The 23428-nt window shown below is 46.9% G+C and overlaps 1 protein-coding gene across 4 annotated transcripts in view; it reads right to left on the bottom strand.

Annotated features, from left to right (window-relative positions):
- Positions 1-1292: 1292 nt before the first annotated feature.
- The window catches only part of SEMA4D (semaphorin 4D), a 373725-nt gene continuing 351589 nt past the window's right edge, over positions 1293-23428 (bottom strand). For 3 of the 4 annotated variants that reach the window (XM_030193608.1, XM_030193607.1, XM_030193611.1), the window contains 5 exons: positions 21888-22091; positions 18822-18851; positions 14276-14370; positions 9173-9255; positions 1293-1797 (listed from right to left, as the gene is read on the bottom strand). In XM_030193608.1, the coding sequence (XP_030049468.1) occupies positions 1764-1797; positions 9173-9255; positions 14276-14370; positions 18822-18851; positions 21888-22091 (446 nt within the window). In that variant the 3' untranslated portion in view covers positions 1293-1763. The remainder of the gene's footprint in view (positions 1798-9172; positions 9256-14275; positions 14371-18821; positions 18852-21887; positions 22092-23428) is intronic. The other variant, XM_030193610.1, reaches the window with a different exon arrangement.

Here is a 23428-nt window from a genome sequence, read left to right as displayed (position 1 = left end):
TTTGGCCCTGGGGAACTGAGGAACTGAGTTCCATTCCCACTTCAGGCACAGGCAGCTCCTTGTGACTCTGGGCAAGTCACTTAACCCTCCATTGCCCCAGATACAAATAACTACCTGTATACAAAATGTAAGTCACATTTGAGTCTGCCATGAGTGGGAAAGCATGGGGTACAAATGTAACAAAAAAAAAATATGTAACTAACCTGGATTTGGACATGTGAGCAAATCCAACACCTGATATTGAGATAATATGCACAGCTATTTGTAAAAACATTACCTGATTCACAGTGCTGCAATAAGATCAGCTTGTTCTTATAAATACAGCATGAGATGAGCACATTGGGACTATCATGTAGCAAACTATGAATTCTCATAGCTGTAAGACGTCTAAATGAAGTTATCTAACACCAAAGGTTTCCAGCACATCACACACAAGCAGTCAGTACTACTGATAATCCATTTTTATGCACATTGGGATTTTAGAAATGACAGACATTTCTTTGCAACTGCAACTCAGCAACAGAGAGAAATCTGGTGAAGAAACTGGCTGTAGGGTGACATTAAAGCAATGTATCATTAGCTGGCAGGATGAGCTGGGCCTGCTTTGCTCCCAGTGCATCTATGAACTTGTAGTCTTGGCACGTCTTATAGAAACTAGAATTAGAAATCCATTGATACAATGATCCCTTTTGACTTGGAGCTATAGGCTTACCATAACAACACTGCCCTGTTTGGCTTGTTCTTGGTGAGTACTAGCTTTGTCCCTGATATATCAGTGCCTTGTTTTTCTAACCGGTTCTGGAGCGCCCTCTAGCCAGACTTCTGATAAATTTGAATGCAGCGAAGGCAGTGCTCATACACTTCTCACATGCTAAATCCTGAAATTCTGATTGGTTAGATGATATTCCATCAGCTTGAGAAGAAATATTGCTTCAGTTCAGTCGACAGGTCTTTGCTGCTGAACCAGCACTGGTCGCAAATTGTACTGCAGCACCCCTGGCCCTAAACCCTTAAATTTGTCATTACTGTCATCCCTTTGGAAAGGGCTGGCTCAGCAGTTCAGCAGTAATGCCGCACACTACCATGCAATAAGCTGTAAGGGAATATACAACTGGTGACTGCAAATGAGGGCCCACGACACCAGATCCCCAGCCTTTGTTCTAACCAAGCTGGAAATGCAAAAGGAGCACGAAGGTGCTTCCAGGTCTGAAAAATGTTTAAAAGGCAATTAAAAATAGTTTGATAGGCTAAAAGAAATGCAAGTGGCAACATATACTGAGACAGCCTTTTTCAAATGTTCAATCCTCATTTAATCAACTCTGACAGTGTTCCTTTAAATAATCCATATAGCAGTTACATAAGCACAAAGAACTCTAATACCCACTGTTGTGAAACGTACACACCTTTACTTTCATAAAAACAGCACACTAAGCATTTTTTCAAAATGGAACTTGCGCTAAGAGATTTGTAAAAAAGCATTTTTAAGCATATTCATGCTTTATATGATATAGTGCTATAAAATGTGCCCCTTCCTCAAAGTTGATGGGAGAGGGAGAAGAAATCTTTTGGTGAATCTCATGGCAATGAGAGAATCCTCTCCATGCCCCTTCCAGTGTCAGTGAGCTTGCCAGATTAGGCACCTAGGCTGCCAGACTTCCAAACTGCAGATCCACTGCATCCCTGCTCATGGGCTGTCCTCAGAATCCACATCAGTGTTCACATGACTCGGACTTTTCTTCTCCCTTCAAATGATCGCTTAGTCATCATCTCCTAGTGGACGCTCTTCTCGCAGTTCTCCTGGGAAGTAGAAGGGGAGGAAGAGAAAATGATAGCTCATGAAGATTTCATTAGATGGCAAAATTTAGGTGCCTCAATGCTGTGCATTTAGTGCCAATTCTATGGCAGCATCTGGGCACCAAGATTCTAGAATATGAGCGTAAGTTGGCATTGGCGCAACTAAAGTTAGGCACCAACAGTTACACCAAATCAATGGCAGTCGTAACTGTTGGTGTCTAAGGGGGTCTTTTACTAAGGCGTACTGGTGTTTTTAACACACACTAAAAATAGACGCGCGCGACACGCTGATGCCAATGTGCCAAAATTGTTTAGCAGGAGGTACTCACATGAGCAGAGACTAGGTGGTTACAAGTATAACTTAATATAAGTTAGGGGCACTTCAGGACACAGGGGGTCTTTTATTTAGGCATGCTGGCGTTTTTAGCCCGCGTTAAAAATAGGTGTGCACTAAATGCTAAAGACGCCCATAGGAATACATTGGCATCAGCGTGTCGCGCGCGTCTATTTTTAGTGTGTGTTAAAAACACCAGCACGCCTTAGTAAAAGACCCCCTTAGACACCAACAGTTACGACTGCCATTGATTTGGTGTAACTGTTGGTGCCTAACTTTAGTTGCGCCAATGCCAACTTAGAGAATGACACTGGGACAAAGTTTGTCCCTATCCCCGCTGGCTCTGTCCCCATTCCCGTCCCTGCCCTATCCCTGTGGCATTCTGTATTAGGTTATAACATATTTGCATTTATGCACTAAAGTACTACATTTACGCCTGCCATTGACATGGAATAAGTGGGCAGGCCTAAACATTACCATGTAAATGCCAACTTATGCTGGTATTCTATATTGGAATCTGGGTATCCAGATTCCATTATAGTATTTGTGCTCAGGGAACTGTATTTTGGCACACTATAAAGAATTGACCCACACACAGGGAATTACATGTTAGGCGCTACTTCTGCGCCAAAATTTCAGCATGGAAAAGTGATCTAATGGATGCAAGGCACCAAAATGGGACAGAAATGTCAGATCTGTGCAAAAACACTTATGCACCCATTTATGGACTAGCGTCTTAAGTGTTTCTGTGTGGATCTGCAAAGGGGGAGTGGCCATGAGAGAGGTCATGGGTGTTTCCCTTCTAATGCACACCGTGTTATAGAATAAGGCAGACCCACATCCAATTTGTGTGCTGGGATTTACACCTGGTTTCAGTTGGTGTAACTCCTCACATCCAAAGTTGAGCTCGGATACTGGCGCTACGTGCTATTCTATAAAGGGCGCTGATCCCAGAACACCTGTTACAGAATGCCATTCCGTGCCAATATTTTTCAGCACTGAATTAGGCACACCATTTACTGAATCCAGCCCATACTTTATAAAACACTCACACACTTCACAATTTCACTCAAACTATGCGCCTGGGACTGCCTATGCACACATCGTGTACAAAAATGTGCACACTTTTCATGCACCTATGTCTTACCTGTGCATACCCCAACACGATTTTATAAGAACCTTGTTCTGCATTTAAAACATTCTTTTCATACATAAGGGGGGAGATCCTATATATGGTGCCTAAAAAAAAAAAAATCAGCATTGAAATCAGTGCTAAGCGTATTCTATAATCAGCGCCTAGATATAGGTGCCAATTATAGAATACTCTTAGTTGATATTTCACTGCCTAAATCTACATGCATCCATTTGTACTAATGAAAATGTGGCGCAAATCCCAGTGAGTAGATTTAGGAGCACTGGGCCATATTCTATAACTAGGCGTGTAAATTTCAGAACGCCCATGAAATAACCATTTCCCTGCCCATCACCATGCCCCTTTTTGCCTGCATGCCTTAGAAGTGTGGCGCACATCATTACAGAATACGCTTAGCGAGTTGTGTGCCTAAATTCTAATCAGTGCCGATTAGTGCTCATTATTGCTTATGTGCTGTTATCAGCACTCATTAACTTGTTAAATTACATGCATTATTATAAAATCCGCACTTATTTCAGCACCGATCTCTAAACGCACTAAATAGAAACCAGGGAAAGATGCTTAATAAATTTACCACCTGGCAGTATGAAATTCTGAGTTTCTTTAGTCTCAGACAGGCTATTTTAATGTTGGAAATTACATTCAAAAGAGCACCAACTAATTATCTCATGCTAAAAATCAGCTGGCGCTAAACACGGAGATGCCCATTATATTCCTATGGGTGTCTCAGCATTTAGCGCCAGCTGATTTTTAGCATGTTGTAAATGGGTCCTCCTCTTCTAGTTTTGGGGAGGTAACCAGAAGCCCCGTTCAAGGCGCAGGGTTCTGATGCAGCACCACACCTTAACCAAACTCAGTTCAGACAAAAAATATATTTTAATGCAAACCCAGTTCCCTAAAACATAATCCACCACCAATCCTCTCTTCAGTTCAAAAGGCCCATTAAAGTTCAGTTCACTAACTTAAGTAAAGTCAGTTCAACAACTTAAGCAAAGTTCAGTTCAAAAGCAAAAGAAAAAAACCATGAGCACCGTTCTTCTTGTAGCACACCAGCAGCTCTGCAGCAAGCAGGGCTGGCAGTTCACCTCCCACTCCACAGTAATCAAAAAAACCTGTGGCCTCCCACAACTGCCTTTATGTGCTGGCAAGGTTGGCTTTTGTATTTTCTCAGTCCATGCTGGCTTGCTCCTCTACGCAGGGAAGTCCTGGAAGCAGGTCCTTTTCCTGCTCCACATACTCCATAGGTTCAGTTAGCTCCCCACAGACTTTCTCTTCTCCCAAACACCTGAGAGCTTTCAGGAGATCAGCCCTCTCCTCCTCACAGCTGGGAGGCCTTATATATTGATTCCGCAACCACGGAAATTGAGCTTCTTGATTGCAGCTCCCTCTCTCTGCTGGTAGCTGGAGTAACTGGCCCCCATTTCCTGGAGTTGCTTCCATTCCTGCTAAGGTTAGAGGTCCCTTCCATTTTTTGTGTCCACCCCTCTCTTTCAGTCTCCCAAGGGATTCTGGGTAAGGTAGTTCTAGGGTTGGCTGCATCTGTCTAGGGTCAGGTTTACCTACCTTATCACATACCCCCTCCCTCAAGAAACTGCGACTCTTGGACACCGAAGGAAGCTTTTCCGAAGTGTCCGCAATTCTTGACAGAGCATCTGCATTCCCATGGAGCTTTCCTGCCCTGTGCTGTACTGTAAAAGTAAAGGCCTGTAGGGCCAAATACCACCGAGTAAGACGGGTATTCTGACCTTGCATCTGCTGTAACCACTTTAATGGGCCATGATCGGTAATAAGAATAAAAGGGCTGCCCTGCAGATAGTATTTCAGGGTTTCCACTGCCCACTTTATGGCTAAGCACTCCTTTTCTATCACAGCATAATGCTGTTCGGCTGGTGTTAACTTCCTACTCAGAAATAGGACTGGGTGTTCCTCCCCTTTGAACTCCTGGGATAAAACTGCTCCCAGCCCCGTTTCTGAAGCGTCTGTCTGTAAAAGAAAGGGTTTCCCAAGGTCTAACCCCCTCAAGATTGGTTCACTACACAAGCTATTCTGCAGGACCCTAAAATCTTGTCTCCTTTCTTCTGACCACCTTAATACATTAGGGTGTGCCTTTCTAAGCATATCGGTCAGGGTGCTTGACATCTCCGCAAACTTAGGGATAAATCTGCGGTAATAACCAACGAGGCCAAGAAAACTTCTCAGCTGTTTTTTTGTCGTGGGTAAGGGAAAGTCCTGTATACCCTGCACCTTGTCCGTCATGGGTTTTATGACCCCTCCTCCCACTCTATACCCTAAATACTTCCTCAGTACTAGGGAAAACACATTTCTTTGGGTTTACTGTCAATCCAGCTTTCCTTAGGGACTTTAATACAGCTCTCACTCGGGGCAAATGAGAATCCCAGTTTGTGCTAAAAATTACAATGTCATCCATGTAGGTGGCTGCATACTCTTGATGCCAACGAAGGAGCTAGTCGGCCAATCGTTGGCAGCAAGCAGCTGTCCCATTCAACCCGAAGGGCATTCTTTTAAACTGAAATAAACCTATCGGTGTGCAGAAGGCTGTTTTAGGTTTTGCCTCTTCAGTCAGGGGAATTTGCCAATAACCTTTGGTAAGGTCTAATGCAGTTAGATATTGTGCCTGCCCCAACCTATCTAGTAATTCCTTGATTCGGGGCATGGGGTACGCTTCAAATTGGGGTATGGCATTAACCCTCCTAAAATCAATATAGAGCCGTTGGGATCCATCTGATTTTGGCACAAAAACTACAGGGCTGGACCAGGGGCTACAGGATTCCTCTATTTTCCCTAGCTCCAACATCTCTTGGACCTGTTTAATAATCTCCTTCTGTTGAGCTTCAAGCACTCTATAGAGTCTTTGCCTGACGATCTTTCCTGGCTCTGTAAGAATATCATGGGTAATTAGGTGAGTTTCTCCCAGAAGGGGGTTAAGAACGTCCTGAAACTCCTCCAGTAAGTCTTCTACCGATTGCCTCTGTTGACGAATTAGGGAAGTCCCAATTACAGGTGTACTCACTTCCTGTATATCACTAAGCTGGGGGCCCAAATCCTCTTCTAAAGCAACTACCAGCCCTTCTCGCTCTATCCACAGCCGTAAGATGTTTATGTGATAAGTCTGTACCTTAACTTTTTCATTTTTCACTTGGTATGACCATGGGTCCACTTTCCCCTTTATCACGAAAGGTCCCTTCCACTGGGAGGTGAAATTATGAGGGTCAGAAGGGATCATCACCAATACCCTATCCCCTGCCTGAAAGTTCCTGACCTTTGTGGATCTGTCATAATACGCCTTCTGTGTTTCTTGACACTTCTCTAAATTATAATGAGTGTATTCAGAGAGACGCCGTATTCGGGCCCTCAACTCTTTTAAATAGAGGTCCATCGCCCTCGGCTCCTCTACACACTCCACCCACCGCTCCTGTATTATATCAATGATCCCCTTGGGTAGTCGCTCGTATACCAGTTCAAATGGGGATAACTCTAAAGATGCCTGGATATTCTCCCGACAGGCATACAGAGCGAATGAGTAATTGATCCCAGTCCTCATATCGTCCGTTTAACCCTTTTCTTAACATTTGTTTGAGGGTCTTGTTAAAATGTTCGACCATCTCATTTGCCTGAGGATGGTAGGCTGAGATGGTGATATGGTATATGCCAAAACCCTCCCAGAGCTGCCTCAAACCAACTGACTTAAAATTGGAGCCCTGGTCTGTGAGAATTTCTCTCGGAAAACCCACATCACAAAATAGCTTCACCAATTCACTGGCAATCCTGAGAGCCTTTATATTTCGGAGGGGTATGGCCCATAGGAACCTAGTAGCCCTATCCATAATAACTAAGATGTATAAAAACCCTCTCAGAGTCCTGATCAGGGGACCAATAATGTCCATGGCCAGGCTCATCATGGGTTCCCTTATAACTGGCAAGGGCAGCATAGGGGCCTTGGGAGGATACCGATCAACTAACTTCTGACATTGGGGACAACTATGACAATAGTGTAGAACCTCCCTATGCACCCCTGGCCAATAAAAGCGCTCCAGCACTTGCTTTAAAGTATTTTGAGATCCCTTATGGCCTGATAAGGGATGATCACGGGTGCCCTTGAGGATAAGGTCCCTAAATATCCTAGGGATTACTAATTGCCGCCTAACTGTCTCTTCCACAGGTTCCCGTACTTCACGGTATAATAACTCATTCTCAAGACAGAAGCGCGGGAGACTTCTCGAGAGCTCCCCTTCCGTTTGCTCAAATGCCCTCTTCAAAACTGGGTCAGCTCTCTGTTCCTGTGCAAATGTGGGAAATCTCTTTAAAACTTCTTCGGGAATCCAGGGCATAAACTCCCCTTTTCCTATTTCCCTCAGGGTTTTGGCTCTATCCTGTCTTTCAGAAAGCCGGGTCTCCTTAGTTTTCCTCCCTTTCCCTGGTGTCTCCAATATCTCCTCATGAAAGGGAAATATTTACCAATAGAGTCCTCAGAAGTATGAGGAGTCTCTGTTCTGGCTTTCTGAGCTTGGGTGGTTACCCAACCTGAGGATCCTTGCAGACATCGGTTAAAAGAACCCCAATCCCTTCCCAGTATGAGATCACAGGGTAGTTTAGGTAAAACAGCCAAATTCAGCTGTCCATTGAAAAGGGGGCTATGGAGCCCTAATCTGAACACTGGATATGCTGTAGCAGCCCCGTGAATACACTTTATGCGTATTGTGCCACAATATCTTCCTACCCCCTCCTTAGCGTTTCCCTTGATCTTATTCCACAAGGTCCGGGACATCATTGACTGGTAAGCCCCCCGAGTCTAAAAACACCTTTATGGCCACTCCTTCGAACTGGACATCATAAAAGAAAAAGTTTCTTGGTCCCCTCCTATTTGTCCAGTGAATCCTACCTTTTCCCTGCAGTCCTTACAGAAACGGCCCCCTTTCCCACATCTGAAACACCTTCTCCCTTTTTGCTCCTGCTCCAGGGTCCTGCTTCCTTTTTCCCAGGATTTGTCCCTCCCCAGGGCCACCGAGAGACTGGACTGGGCCCGGGGCAAGGTCGAGGTCGGGGTCGGGCCCGGGCCCCCCCCCCCCCCCCCCCCCCCCCCCCCCCGCCGCCCTCCTGAGGTCGCCGCCGCTCTCCCCCTCCACCCGCCCCCCTCCATCCGCCACTGGGCTGGGCTCCCTGCATTGAAATCACAGCACCTCTCACCTCCGTGTGAAAGCACTGCAGGCAGCAGGGCAGCAGATCGCCTCCCTTCAGCCCTCCTTTGCTCCTTGTGTCCCACCCTCGCAGAAGTAACGTCAGACAAGGGCGGGACACGGAGGGAAGGAGGCCCGAAGGGAGGCGATCTGCTGCCCTGCTGCCTGCAGCACTTTCACACTATCTCCTCTACTATCTGCTCAGCTGTCTTCTTATTGGGTTCTAGCCACTTATAGGCAAGATCTTTAAGTTTTTGAGCTAAGGCCCGGGGTCTTTCCTCCTCCCCTGAGGTAGTCTCCCGAAAGTCTCCTGTAATGGTCCTTAGTTAACCCCAGCCTATCTTTAATGGTTGCAATAACCTGTCCATGGTCAATGGCTTGGGCAGGGGACATAGCCCTATAGGCTGCCAATGCCTCCCCTGTTAAGCATCCAGCTAACCTCACAGCCCACTGCTCTTGTGGCCATTTTACTGCACTTGCAATTCGTTCAAAAGTCACTATGAAATCCTCCACGTCATCCTTCTCTCCCATTCTCCCCAAAGAAAAAGGTCCATAGTTAGCGTGTCCTACCGCCATGGGGGAATATTCCGGAGTGACGGGGGTAGCGACTTTCTGCAGCAAGTCTTCCATTGCCCGCATCTGGACTTGCAGGGCTTGAATGAGGGGCCCCTGTTGCTCCCTCGTAGCTTCAATCACCTGTTGTAAAGATTGCTGCTTCTGATACTGGGCTGCCATCCAATGCAACATCTCCTTCTGCTCCATCCTTGGCTGCGGGGATCCTACAAAACAAACAAACAAAAACAACCCCAAGTGCGGTACTTTTTGAAAGCTTATGCTTTTCCCCCCTTTATGAGTACAGCCTGGGTCCTGTAAGGCCTGGCTTCAGATCCCTTAGCTTCCCCACGTATCCAGCTGTGCCCACTCCAGGTGCTGCTTTCCTTGTGTGGCCGCTGGTCTGGACCTTGCTAAGGGTAGCCAAGGTCCTCTGTAAGCGACTCTTCTACGTGGCTGTTCAACACTCCGGCCCCACCTGGGATGCCAATTGTAAAGGGGTCCTCCTCTTCTAGTTTTGGGGAGGTAACCAGAAGCCCTGTTCAGGGCGCAGAGTTCTGGTGCAGCACCACAACTTAAATCGAACTCAGTTCAGACAAAAAAAATATATTTTAATGCAAGCCCAGTTCCCCAAAATATAATCCACCACCAATCTTCTCTTCAGTTCAAAAGGTCCTTTAAAGTTCAGTTCACTAACTTAAGTAAAGTCAGTTCAACAACTTAAGCAAAGTTCAGTTCAAAAGCAAAAGAAAACATCCATGAGCACATCACCTTTCTTGTAACACACCAGCAGCCCTGCAGCAAGCAGGGCTGGCAGTTCACCTCCCACTCCACAGTAATCAAAAAAAACCTGTGGCCTCCCACAACTGCCTTTATGTGCTGGCAAGGTTGGCTTTTGTATTTTCTCAGTCCATGCTGGCTTGCTCCTCTACGCAGGGAAGTCCTGGAAGCAGGTCCTTTTCCTGCTCCACATACTCCATAGGTTCAGTTAGCTCCCCATAGACTTTCTCTTCTCCCACACTCCTGAGAGCTTTCAGGATATCCGCCCTCTCCTCTTCACAGCTGGGAGGCCTTATATATTGATTCCGCAACCACGGAAATTGAGCTTCTTGATTGCAGCTCCCTCTCTCTGCGGGTAGCTGGAGTAACTGGCCCCCATTTCCTGGAGTTGCTTCCATTCCTGCTAAGGTTAGAGGTCTCTTCCATGTTTTTGTGTCCACCCCTCTCTTTCAGTCATCCAGAGGGATTCTGGGTAAGGTAGTTCTAGGGTTGGCTGCATCTGTCTAGGGTCAGGTTTACCTACCTTATCACATACCCCCTCCCTCAAGAAACTGCGACTCTTGGACACCGAAGGAAGCTTTTCCGAAGTGTCCGCAATTCTTGACAGAGCATCTGCATTCCCATGGAGCTTTCCCGCCCTGTGCTGTACTGTAAAAGTAAAGGCCTGTAGGGCCAAATACCACCGAGTAAGACGGGTATTCTGACCTTGCATCTGCTGAAACTACTTTAATGGGCCATGATCGGTAATAAGAGTAAAAGGGCTGCCCTGCAGATAGTATTTCAGGGTTTCCACTGCCCACTTTATGGCTAAGCACTCCTTTTCTATCACAGCATAATGCTGTTCGGCTGGTGTTAACTTCCTACTCAGAAATAGGACTGGGTGTTCCTCCCCTTTGAACTCCTGGGATAAAACTGCTCCCAGCCCCGTTTCTGAAGCGTCTGTCTGTAAAAGAAAGGGTTTCCCAAGGTCTAACCCCCTCAAGATTGGTTCACTACACAAGCTATTCTGCAGGACCCTAAAATCTTGTCTCCTTTCTTCTGACCACCTTAATACATTAGGGTGTGCCTTTCTAAGCATATCGGTCAGGGTGCTTGACATCTCCGCAAACTTAGGGATAAATCTGCGGTAATAACCAACGAGGCCAAGAAAACTTCTCAGCTGTTTTTTTGTCGCGGGTAAGGGAAAGTCCCGTATACCCTGCACCTTGTCCGTCATGGGTTTTATGACCCATCCTTCCACTCTATACCCTAAATACTTCACCTCAGTACTAGCGAAAACACATTTCTTTGGGTTTACTGTCAATCCAGCTTTCCTTAGGGCTTTAATACAGCTCTCACTCGGGGCAAATGAGAATCCCAGTTTGTGCTAAAAATTACAATGTCATCCATGTAGGCGGCTGCATACTCTTGACGCCAACGAAGGAGCTGGTCAGCCAATCATTGGCAGCCGTCCCATTCAACCCGAAGGGCATTCTTTTAAACTGAAATAAACCTATCGGTGTGCAGAAGGCTGTTTTAGGTTTTGCCTCTTCAGTCAGGGGAATTTGCCAATAACCTTTGGTAAGGTCTAATGTAGTTAGATATTGTGCCTGCCCCAACTTATCTAGTAATTCATTGATTCAGGGCATAGGGTACGCATCAAATTGGGATATGGCATTAACCCTCTTAAAATCAATACAGAGCCGTTTGGATCCATCTGATTTTGGCACAAGGACTACAGGGCTGGACCAGGGGCTACAGGATTCCTCTATTATCCCTAGCTCCAACATCTCCTGGACCTGTTTAATAATCTCCCTCCGCCGAGCTTCAAGCACTCAATAGGGTCTTTGCCTGACGATCTTTCCTGTCTCTGTAAGAATATCATGGGTAATTAGGTGAGTTTCTCCAAGAAGGGGGTTAAGAACGTCCTGAAACTCCTCCAGTAAGCCTTCTGCCGATTGCCTCTGTTGAGGAGTTAGGGAAGTCCCAATTACAGGTGTACTCACTTCCTGTATATCACTAAGCTGGGGGCCCAAATCTTCTGCACCTTACCTTTTTCATTTTTCACTTGGTATGACCATGGACCCACTTTCCCCTTTATCACGAAAGGTCCCTTCCACTGGGAGGTGAAATTATGAGGGTCAGAAGGGATCATCACCAATACCCTATCCCCTGCCTGAAAGTTCCTGACCTTTGTGGATCTGTCATAATACGCCTTCTGTGTTTCCTGACACTTCTCTAAATTGTAATGAGCGTATTCAGAGAGACGCCGTATTCGGGCCCTCAACTCTTTTAAATAGAGGTCCATCGCCCTCGGCTCCTCTGCACGCTCCACTCACCGCTCCTGTATTATATAAAGGATCCCCCTGGGTAGTTGCTCGTATACCAGTTCAAATGGGGATACTCCTAAAGATGCCTGGATATTCTCCCGACAGGCATACAGAGCGAATGAGAGTAATTGATCCCAGTCCTCATATCGTCCATTTAACCCTTTTCTTAACATTTGTTTGAGGGTCTTGTTAAAATGTTCGACCATCTCATTTGCCTGAGGATGGTAGACTGAGGTGATGATATGGCGTATGCCAAAACCCTCCCAGAGCTACCTCAACCTACCTGACTTAAAATTGGAGCCCTGATCTGTGAGAATTTCTCTCGGAAAACCCACATCACAAAATAGCTTCACCAATTCACTGGCAATCCCGTGAGCCTTTATATTTCGGAGGGGTATGGCCCATGGGAACCTAGTAGCCCTATCCATAATAACTAAGATGTATAAAAACCCTCTCAGAGTCCTGATCAGGGGACCAATAATGTCCATGGCCAGGCTCATCATGGGTTCCCTTATAACTGGCAAGGGCAGCATAGGGGCCTTGGGAGGGTACCGATCAACTAACTTCTGACATTGGGGACAACTATGACAATAGTGTAGAACCTCCCTATGCACCCCTGGCCAATAAAAGCGCTCCAGCACTTGCTTTAAAGTATTTTGAGATCCCTTATGGCCTGATAAGGGATGATCACGGGTGCCCTTGAGGATAAGGTCCCTAAATATCCTAGGGATTACTAATTGCTGCCTAACTGTCTCTTCCACAGGTTCCCGTACTTCACGGTATAATAACTCATTCTCAAGACAGAAGCGCGGGAGACTTCTCGAGAGCTCCCCTTCCGTTTGCTCAAATGCCCTCTTCAAAACTGGGTCAGCTCTCTGTTCCTGTGCAAATGTGGGAAATCTCTTTAAAACTTCTTCGGGAATCCAGGGCATAAACTCCCCTTTTCCTATTTCCCTCAGGGTTTTGGCTCTATCCTGTCTTTCAGAAAGCCGGGGCTCCTTAGTTTTCCTCCCTTTCCCTGGTGCCTCCAGTATCTCCTCATGAAAGGGAAATATTTGACCAATAGAGTCCTCAGAAGTATTGGGAGTCTCTGTTCTGGCTTTCTGAACTCGGGTGGTTACCCAACCTGAGGATCCTTGCAGACATCGGTTAAAAGGACCCCAATCCCTTCCCAGTATGAGATCACAGGATAGTTTAGGTAAAACAGCCAAATTCAGCTGTCCATTGAAAAGGGGGCTACGGAGCCCTAATCTGAACACTGGATGTGCTGTAGCAGCCCCATGAATACACTTTATGTATATTGTGCCACAATACCTTCCTACCCCCTCCTTAGCGTTTCCCTTGATCTTATTCCACAAGGTCTGGGTCATCATTGACTGGTTAGCCCTCGCGTCTAAAAGCGCTTTTATGGCCACTCCTTCCAACTGGACGCCATAAAAGAAAAAGGATTCTTGGTCCCCTCCTATTTGTCCAGTGAATCCTACCTTTTCCCTGCAGTCCTTAAAGAAATGGCCCCCTTTCCCACATCTGAAACACCTTCTCCCTTTTTGCTCCTGCTCCAGGGCCCTGCTTCCTTTTTCCCGGCTTTGTCCCTCCCTTTCTCCCTAAATGGGGTGGCTATCTGTCCTAAAGAGTCTTTACTGCTTGGGACAAAGGGATTAGAGGGGAGGTTTTCTGTAAAGGCCATTCTGCATGGAACTGTCATTATAAAATGTGCGCTTAGCAGACATCAACCCGGCGCCTAATTTTGGCCGGCCTTTACTGAATTCTCCCCTAAACATCCGAGGTACAGATTCATGTTGACGACCACATTTGGGATCAGGGAGCAATCTTTTTACCCTGGCAGCTGAACTGGCTAGTGATCTTAGGATCCAGCTCCCTGGATGCTGCGGGTGCTTGAGCACCCCCAATATTGAGCAAACTCCTTGACAATGTCCAGAGAGAGATCATTTCCATTGGGTTTAGCACCCCCAATCAGTTTGAGATGTTGGCTCCCATGCTGTTGATTCATTGTATTTTATCCCCCATCCTCTATATATCACTTACAGTTTTACAGCAGCAGATAAGCAATCAGAAGGATGGACAGCACAGTACTGATCTTCCAAATTAACCAACTGTATAAGTATAAATGTTTTGACTAAATAAAAAGGCTCCTTACCCAAATTCTCTTCCAGCCTTGCATCATGGTGTCATGTTCACTAACTGCACTCTTCCAGTTTGCAAAGTCCTTTGACCAGTCTGTCCTACTAACATCTGAAAATATAAAAGAAGTGCAATACATGTCAGCATGGGATGTGCATATCACGCTGTTGGATAACAAACTACTTTCTACTGGAGAAAGGGAAAGCAAGAACTTGGCTATTAGGGGAGGGAAGAACAAGGACTCAGCTACTGAGTAGGGGGTATAGTGCAGACTTGGGTATTGAATGAGAGGGGGAGGGGAGATCACGGACTTGTTGATTGGCTGGGGACGACTGAAGTTTTGGTTCAACGAAAGTCCAGGAGACTCTCTGATTGTCTCTTCTGCCTTCTGAATTGTAAGATCTGCAGGGCAGGGAAATATCTGTACCTGATTGTAACTTACAGTGGCGTAGCAAGGGGGGCCGGGGGGGGGGGGGGCGGTCCGCCCCGGGTGTCAGCTCAAGGGCGGTGCTCCCTGCCAGCTCCCCCCCGGGTGCAGCACGATGACACCCCCCCTCGGCGTATCAACACCCCCAGTCCCAGTACCTACTCTTAGCTCCGTCCAACCAGCTACCGCACCCTACCTTTAAAGAAATCTCGGAAGCCGTGGCAAGGCGAGGCGCAGCGCCTCGCGCCTGCATGTAAAAGAAGTGTGGATCGTCTCATCGGGCCTTCCCTCACTCTGTCTGTCCCGCCCGCCGCTGACACAACTTCCTATTTCCGCAAGGGCGGGACAGACAGAGTGAGGGAAGGCTCGATGAGACGATCCACACTTCTTTTACATGCAGGCGTGAGGCAGTGTGCCTCTCCTCGCCACGGCTTCCGAGATTTCTTTAAAGGTAGGGTGCAGGAGCTGGTTGGACGGAGTTGAGGAGGGTAGGCACTGGGTCGGGGGGGGGGGGAAATGTCATTGTGCTGCACCCGGGGGTGGGGGGGTGCAACAGTGAACCGCCCCGGGTGGCAGCCCCCCTTGCTACGCCACTGGTAACTTACCTAGAGTTTGGATTTGAAAAGGTCAGAAATTAAATCTAAAACCCAAATTAGAGACAGCTCATGACACCACCATTTCTTCTCCATGTCTCTGAAGGGTGATCACAGTTCTTTGGGTTTGGGAATAGAGAATACATACAAATACTCACTGTATCCACAAGTACCTGCTGCCCTCTCTTCCTCGTGCACTTCTGGTTTGAATGAAAGCACCAAGGAGCGTAGCCAGACTTCAGCGGGAGGGGGGTCCAGAACTCGAGGTGAGGGGGCACATTTTAGCCCCCCCCAGGCACCGCCGACCCCCCTGCCATTGCTGACCCCCCTGCCATTGCCGAACCCCCCGCCACCAACCTTGACCCCCTCCACCGACGACCCTCTCGACCCCCCCGACCCCCCCTCCCGCCGCCAACCCATCGTCGCCTACCTTTGCTGGCGGGGGACCCCAACCCCCGCCAGCCGAGCCGAGGTCCTCTTCTTCCCAATCCTGCGCAAGGCTTCGTTCTAGTCTGACGTCCTGCACGTTGTAAGTGCAGGATGTCAAACTCACAGAAACAAGGCTTCGATTCTGTGAGTCTGACGTCCTGCACGTACAGCATGCAGGATGTGAGACTAGAACGAAGCCTTGCGCGGGATTGGGAAGAAGAGGACCTCAGCTCAGCTGGCGGGGGTTGTGGTCGAGAGGGTTGACGGCAGGGTGGTCCAGGGGCAAATCTACGGGGGCCCAGGCCCCCATGACCCCATACTGGCTCCGCCACTGCCAAGGAGAGGAGGTGGTGAACAAAAACGAGGATAGCAAGCATATGCACACTCTCTATTTCTGTCCTTAAGGAGCCACAACACAACTTAAGACTTATGCCTGCTTAAAGAACTAACAGGAGATGTGCCTAGTATAATATTTGCAGTGCTGTTTTTCATAGGTAGAGGAAGCCAGAATTGAAACGTCTAAATCGCCAAGACATTCATCTGGCAGGGGGACACAATTGAGTGGGACAGAGCCCTGACACTTAATGCTGTTTTTGTTTTACAGGTTTGCTACATATGTGCTGAGTGTGCTTTTATTTCACAACTAGTAAAAAAGACCCGTTTCTGACACAAATGAAACGGGCACTAGCAAGGTTTTCCTCGGAGTGTGTATGTTTGAGAGAGAGTGTGTGTGAGAGTGACTGTGTGAGAGAGAGAGAGTGAATGTGTGGGTGTGTGACAGAGAGAGAGTGAGTCTGGGTGCCGAGTGTGTGAGACCGAGAGTGTGTGAGAGTGACTGTGTGACACAGAGAGAGTGAATTTGATACAGTGTGAGACATAGTGTGACTGTATGAGAGTGAGGGACATAAAGACACTTACTGTGAGAGAGTGTATGTGTGTGTGTGTGTGTGTGTGTGTGCCAGAGATACCTCCCCCTCCCTCTGTGGTCTCAGCACCCCCCCCTTCTGGTCTCAGGATCCCCTCCCCCCCTCTTAGGTCTGAGGACCCCCTCCTCCCCTCTGTAGCAGAAGGTGGATTTTGAGCATAGCTTAGTTATTGTTTTGTTGGGGAGTGTGTGAGTTGCATGAGCAATCAGTGCTGCCATTTTGGTGTTGGGGGTTTGTCGGGGGGAGGGTACCTTTGCTCCACATAATTGGTTGTGTTTCTGTTGTTTGTGGGTGGGTTGGGGGTTCAGAGGGTGTGGGTGGGTGATTGAGGTACATAGGTGTGTGTGTGAGTGAGAGAGATGCTGTCTGTGCATGGCACAGTGTGTGTTTGTGTTCACACGAAAAACAGAAACAACAGAAAAGATAACCCTAGACTTAACTAAGATCTTTAGCTAGCCTGGAACAACTTGCAGTGAAGTATTGACACAGGCTGTCTTTGACCTTTCCCTAGAGTGTGTAGCCTTCTGGCTCCTGATTTATGTGCATCATCCTGCCCGGGAACAGGCGTTCCATTTGGGCTCTGTTTTGCCTCTCATCCCACTAACAGAAGAATGTGACCCTCTCCAGGTCTAATACCTAAGAATAGCCACAGGCTAATAGCCAGAGGCTTTTCTTCCTCCTCCCCTCCCTCTCTCAGTGGTTCCAGCTGTCGAGGAAGCCCCGCCCACTCGCACTCCCCTGCTTCTCTCCAGCCCGTGGAGCTGCAGTGACGTCTGGCGGAGTGAGCCACTCAGACAGTGCTGGGAGAAGGGTATTGCGGAGGCGGGTGTAAGGGGAGACTTGTGCTAAGGAGCCGGAGTGAGCCAATCGTGTGGCACGATGGGCGTGGCGGAGAGGATGTGGGAGTAGCAGGGGGCGGGGTTAGTAGTGTTGAGGCTGAGGAAGTCGTGGGACGGAACTGGACTCAGGGAGCAATTGGCTGCTGTCTGCGACCAGGTGAGTGTCCGGCTGTGTACCCGGTGCTGCCGGTATCCGGGAAAGGACAGAACTTTTGTTTTTTTCTTGGTAAGAAGAGATCGGGCACTGGATGTGGCTGAGAGGGGGAACCAGACCTGGGCTGGCACTGGCACCGGATACTCTCTTGCATGGAAGGAAGCCAAGTGTTAGCTCTGCTGGGTCTTGTTTTCTTTTCTGCATCCTCCTCCCAGGGAATGAATGGTGCAGTCAGTCTGGCGGTGAGGGGCTTGGGTGATGCGCCGGGAGGGGGTGCTCTGACAGCTGATTCCTAGGCAGAGGGAGGAGTAGGGAAACACGTGGCCTCCCTGTCTGGCTCGCGGTTTTGTGTGTTGCGTCTGGGTTGCCGACGTCATCAGAGGCTTCAACCGAGGCACAGCCAATTAGATGCGCGACACGGTCGTTGATTGTCTGCCATTCGTTCAGTGTCAGTGCTCCGCCCTCAACATCATCACGTTTGACGCATGGGCGGGGCAGACACTCATGTAGGAAAAGCGATCTCAGCCACTTCACTTTTAGAATGTTGGTTAAGTGAGGCTTCATTAGAACGTTGGAGGTGCACTTTATATAAAGAGATATGCCTGGCAGCAGTGGGGAATGTGTTCCACAGTTAAGTGACAATAGCTATAAGAAGGCTTTTTATTAGATTACTAAAGTCTCTGCAAAGAAACATAAGTGATTCCTACCAGGGACGTATCTGCTATGGGGCCACGGGGGCCAGGACCCCCGTAGATTTGGCCCTGGACCCCCCCTACCGACGACCCTCACAACCCCCCCCCCCTCCCAACCTGCCGTCAACGTCCTTTGCTGGCGGGGGACCCTAACCCTCGCCAGCCGAAGTCATCTTCCTTCGTTCATTTGGGTTTCTTCTTTCTGAGTCTGACTCTGACGTCCTGCACGTTGTGTACGTGCAGGACGTCAGAGTCAGACTCAGAAAGAAGAAACCCAAACGAACGAAGAAAGACGACTTCAGCTGGTGGGGGTTGGGGTCCCCCGCCAGCAAAGGTAGGCGACAGCGGGCGGGGGATCAAGAGGGTCGTCGGGCGGGCGGGGCTAAAATGTGCCCCCTCACCTCGATTCTGGACCCCCCTACCGGCGAAGTCCAGATACGCCCCTGATTCCTACACTAGATACTGAGACATAGAGAGAAACAAAAGGTAGAATTAAACTTACCTGATTCCGGGCTTGTACTTGAAGGTGGTCCTGAAAAACAAAATCACAACACAAAGGATCATTTTCAGTGGAAAAAAGTTAACTTTAGAAGTTCACTTATTGTAGTAATCTGCTGGACATACAGTAAGAAAGAGGTACTTATCTGATATTTTATTTAATCTCATTGACATTATTGAATGTTATACATTATCCTTGTTCTCAAATACCTGAAATGAACTGTATATCTATTCATTTCTATTTATATTATATTTTCTGTACTTTAAATGCAATAATACTCTGTATTTCTCATTCCGGTAATGGCGATCGCCATTACGGCATAATGTAAGCCACATTGAGCCTGCAAAAAGGTGGGAAAATGCGGGATACAAATGCAACAAAATAAATAAATAAATGAGAAGCAATTATTAAGAACACTCTGCAAAAGAATACTCTGCAATCAAACATTTTTTTTTAATATTTTCGTTGAATCCCCAAGCCCTCATTAAGGAATAGAAAGGGCATAAAAACATCCAAAAAGGATAAAAGGTAAAAATAAGCAGGGGACCCCCCTCCCCAATCCAAAGCTGCAAAGTTCAAACAGTTGTATTATATCACTGATACACTGAAACTCAACATATAAAGCATCTGCCAATATTGGTGCATGAGTTTTCACAAACAACTTGTGCCACAAATGAGTAGCTCTAGCCACACCAGGAAATATTTATTAGGGCAGACATTCAGCTGCAGTGGCCAGTGGTTTTTAAGCTGCTTACAGCCATAGGCTGACTTACTCCGGATAGTCAATGCCAGGCCATGTCCAGGCTCTAGCATTGAATGTTTGGGTATGTGCAGTTAACTGGGCACTGGCCAATATTCAGACCAATGCCCAGTTAGCTCGGCAGATAAAGCTAAGGAAACATTATGTTTTCTAAACTTACTAAGGTGTACTAATGGATTTAGTGTGCGCTAACAATTAGGGGCCCTTTTACTAAAGAGTTGCCATGCGGCAACCCAGAACGATCATTGGCGCAATGCAGCCGCCGGCGGTAGTCTCGAGCACGCGCCATTTCCAGCACTGCGGAAAATATTTCCATATTTTCTAGTGCAGCGTAAACCTGGCAGTAATTGGGCAGAGCTGTGCACTGACCAATTACCACCGGGTTACTATCAGGCTTATTTTCAAAAGTGATCGCCGGCCATCTTCCGACATAAATCAGGAGATGGCCGGCGATTTCGCAAAAGCGGCAAAATCGGTATAATTGAAAGCGGCGTTTTTGACACCATCGCCGCTTTTCCGTCGCCACGCCGGCGAAAGTTCAAGGGGGCATGTTGGCGGCGAAGTGAAGGCGGGACATGGGCGGGCATGGGCGTGGCTACCAGATGGCCGGCTTTCGTGCATAATGGAAAAAAAAAGCGGCGTTAATCAGTATTTCGCCGGGTTTACTTGGTCCTTTAATTTTCATGACCAAGCTTCAAAAAGGTGCCCCATTTGACCAGATGACCACCGGAGGAAATGGGGGATGACCTCCCCATACTCCCCCAGTGGTCACCAACCCCCTCCCACACTAAAAAAAAAAACACTTTTTTGCCAGCCTCAAATGTCATACCCAGCTGACAGCAGTATGCAAGTCCCTGGAGCAGTTTTTAATGGGTGCAGTGCACTCCAGGCAGGCAGAACCAGGTCCATCCTCCCCCCCCCCCTACCTGTTACACTTGTGGTGCTAAGTGTTGAGCCCTTCAAACCCCCCCCCAAACCCACTGTACCCACATGTAGGTGCCCCCCTTCACCCATAAGGGCTATGGTAATGGTGTAGAGTTGAGGGGAGTAGGTTTGGGGGGATTTGGGGGGCTCAGCACCCAAGGTAAGGGAGCTATGCACCTGGAAGCTTTTTTTGTATTTTTTAAACATTTTTAGAAGTGCCCCCTAGGGTGCCCAGTTGGTGTCCTGGCATGTCAGGGGGACCAGTGCACTACAAATGCTGGCTCCTCCCATGACCAAATGCCTTGGATTTCGCCAGATTGGAGATGGCCGGCATTTGTTTCCATTATCGCTGAAAAACAAAACCAGCAATCTCAAACCCAGCGAACTCTAGCATTTGGCCGGGCTAAACCGTATTATCGAAAAAAAGATGGCCACCCATCTTTTTCGAAAATACGGTTCCGGCCAGCTGTTGCGCCGCTGCCAAAATAGATCGCTGGTGACCTATTTCGCTGGCGACGTTCAATTATGCCCCTCCACGGGAGCCACCACCTCAATAGGTGTACAAAACATCAAACTCTGGTACCAAAATATCTAGGACCCAACTATAAATCTCCCGTCTAACTGACAAGAAGAAAAAAGAAGAAACCATTAATCAGTTAGGGGTCCTTTTTCAAAGCCACGGCAAAAAGTGGCCTACATTAGTGTGGGCATGTCTTTTGTGCACGCTCTTGGCCACTTTTTACCCCGGCTGGGAAAAAGGCAATTTTTTAATGGGCCAGTACATGGGCCTGCACTAATATTAAAACTAGCATGCGCCTATTTATAGCCTGAGCCCTTACTGCCGCCCATTGACTTAGCGGTAAGGGCTCACGCGCTACCCACGTGGTAACCATGCAGTGCGCGCCAATATGGGCGCACTGCTGGTTACCATCGGGAACACCCCCTGCAGTAGAAAATAGAAAATTATATTCTACTGCGGGATTTGGCAAGCACCAAAATCGGAATTACCGCTGGGCACACACGTTGCCTGCACGTTAGCCCTCCCGCACCTTTGTAAAAAGGTCCCTTATTTTCTTTTTTAAAGTAACAATCGCTCCAACCGAACAGGATCAAAAAACACATAAAATTAGAATCAAGTTTTATATCAAGTTGAGTAGAGAGGTGTGGTAGCCGTGCATGTAAATCTGTCACATGAATATTCATGTGACAGATTTACATGCACTGCCTCCACTGCATGCGAATCTCTCTCACGAATATTCATTGTGGATATCCTGAGAACCTGACTGGCTCGGGTGCCTCCAGGACCAGGTTTGGGAGTTTTGCAGTATGATTTTAAAAGGGGAAAACAAGGAAAAAGACGTGCTTAGCCATCATGCAAATTTTACCTTCCACTCTGATAATGACTTTGGAGGTCTGATTTCCAGATTTGGAGGTGATAGAACAATGATACTCCGAATTTGTTGTTGCGATGTCTTTCACCCAGCTAAGAACATGCACTTTATCACCAGTCAGTATGTGTGATTGCTCAGTGACGTGGTTAGCTATTCTTTTCCCATTCTTTTCCCAGACAAAATGTGCATCTTTAGGACCTGTTAAAATAAATTTATTTATTCCATATATGCATATATATTATACATTTTTACAATGTGAAAAACAGCTTTAAGATATATATATAATATAGTGTGCAATTGCAGTTTTTGTATGTGTGTACTTAAATAAATCTAGTCTCAATCGTCCAAGGTGAGATTACATAATATCCAACACCCTCTTTGGACATATCATCATAGGCTTACCAACCATCCCTGGAAAAACAGCAGTGTAAAAACTCCGGAAAAAACTCGCAGAAATCCACTACTTCAAAAACCGGGTTTGGAGGTATTATATATACAAAAATGTCAAAAACAACATAACTAGGTTTCAAATGGGATTCAAAAGTTTGAAGAAAAAGACTTTGGCTATCCAGCCATACATTTATAGAAGAAGGAGAGCAGCCGTCGCTTATCTGTGTTGTAGACTCTCCAAAACAGAATTATGCAATATCACATCCACCGACTCAATATTCACAGGCCCATATTCTGGCTTGTATTTACTCCCATTTCTTCCTAAGCATGAAGTTTCAAACATTCCACTTCAATATTCCTCCTCAACAAGAGATCCAGGCCCTCCTTGTTTCGTAACCCTGCTTAAGGAGGGGAAATATACTTTCTCCAATATGGCGTTGATGTTTAAAAGATGGTAAGCCTATGACGGGATGTCCAAAGAGGGTGTTGGATATTATATTATGTAATCTCATCTTGGACAATTGAGGCTAGATTTATTTAAGTAAATAGTTACTGGTAGCAATATAACTGGGCTCCAATGGGATAATGGTGAACACTTAATTGATTCCATCAGTATACTAGTGTTTTGCCATCCACTTTTTTGAGGTTTTGTATGTGATCATTAAAATTCCCATGAATAACTTGTAGTACTTGTACTTAAGTGTTTCTCAAATTCAAAAGGCATGTGACTTCCATGTTTTTTTTTTTTTTTTTTTTTTTTTATGTAAGCAACTTAGGCTTCCAAATTTGGAAATGTCCCAAGGATGAAGGTGTCACTCAATGTAGCCAGTGCGATGTTGTGAAGATAATAAAATCTCCTTCTCTTGCTTTAATAGAGCCTCAAATAATTTTGTAACAGAGACTGTTCTGCTTGATGTAGCTGCAGTCTGGTTAAAATCTAGGGGCCCTATTTACTAAGATGCACTAGCATTTTTAGTGTGCACCTAAAATTAGCGCACGCTAAAAACGCTAGTGCGCTCTTAGCATTGCTTATTAAACAGGGCCCTAGGTGTGTGCACATGTATTTTTGTTTCATTTATGTGAGATTAAAAAAAAAAAGAGGAAATTAAATTAAAACAGACATCAAAATTCAAAACAGAAGCCAG

The sequence above is a fragment of the Microcaecilia unicolor genome, chromosome 2 (assembly GCF_901765095.1).
Source record: "Microcaecilia unicolor chromosome 2, aMicUni1.1, whole genome shotgun sequence".
Taxonomy (NCBI): Eukaryota; Metazoa; Chordata; class Amphibia; order Gymnophiona; family Siphonopidae; genus Microcaecilia; species Microcaecilia unicolor.
This window is presented reverse-complemented; position numbering and strand designations above follow the sequence as displayed.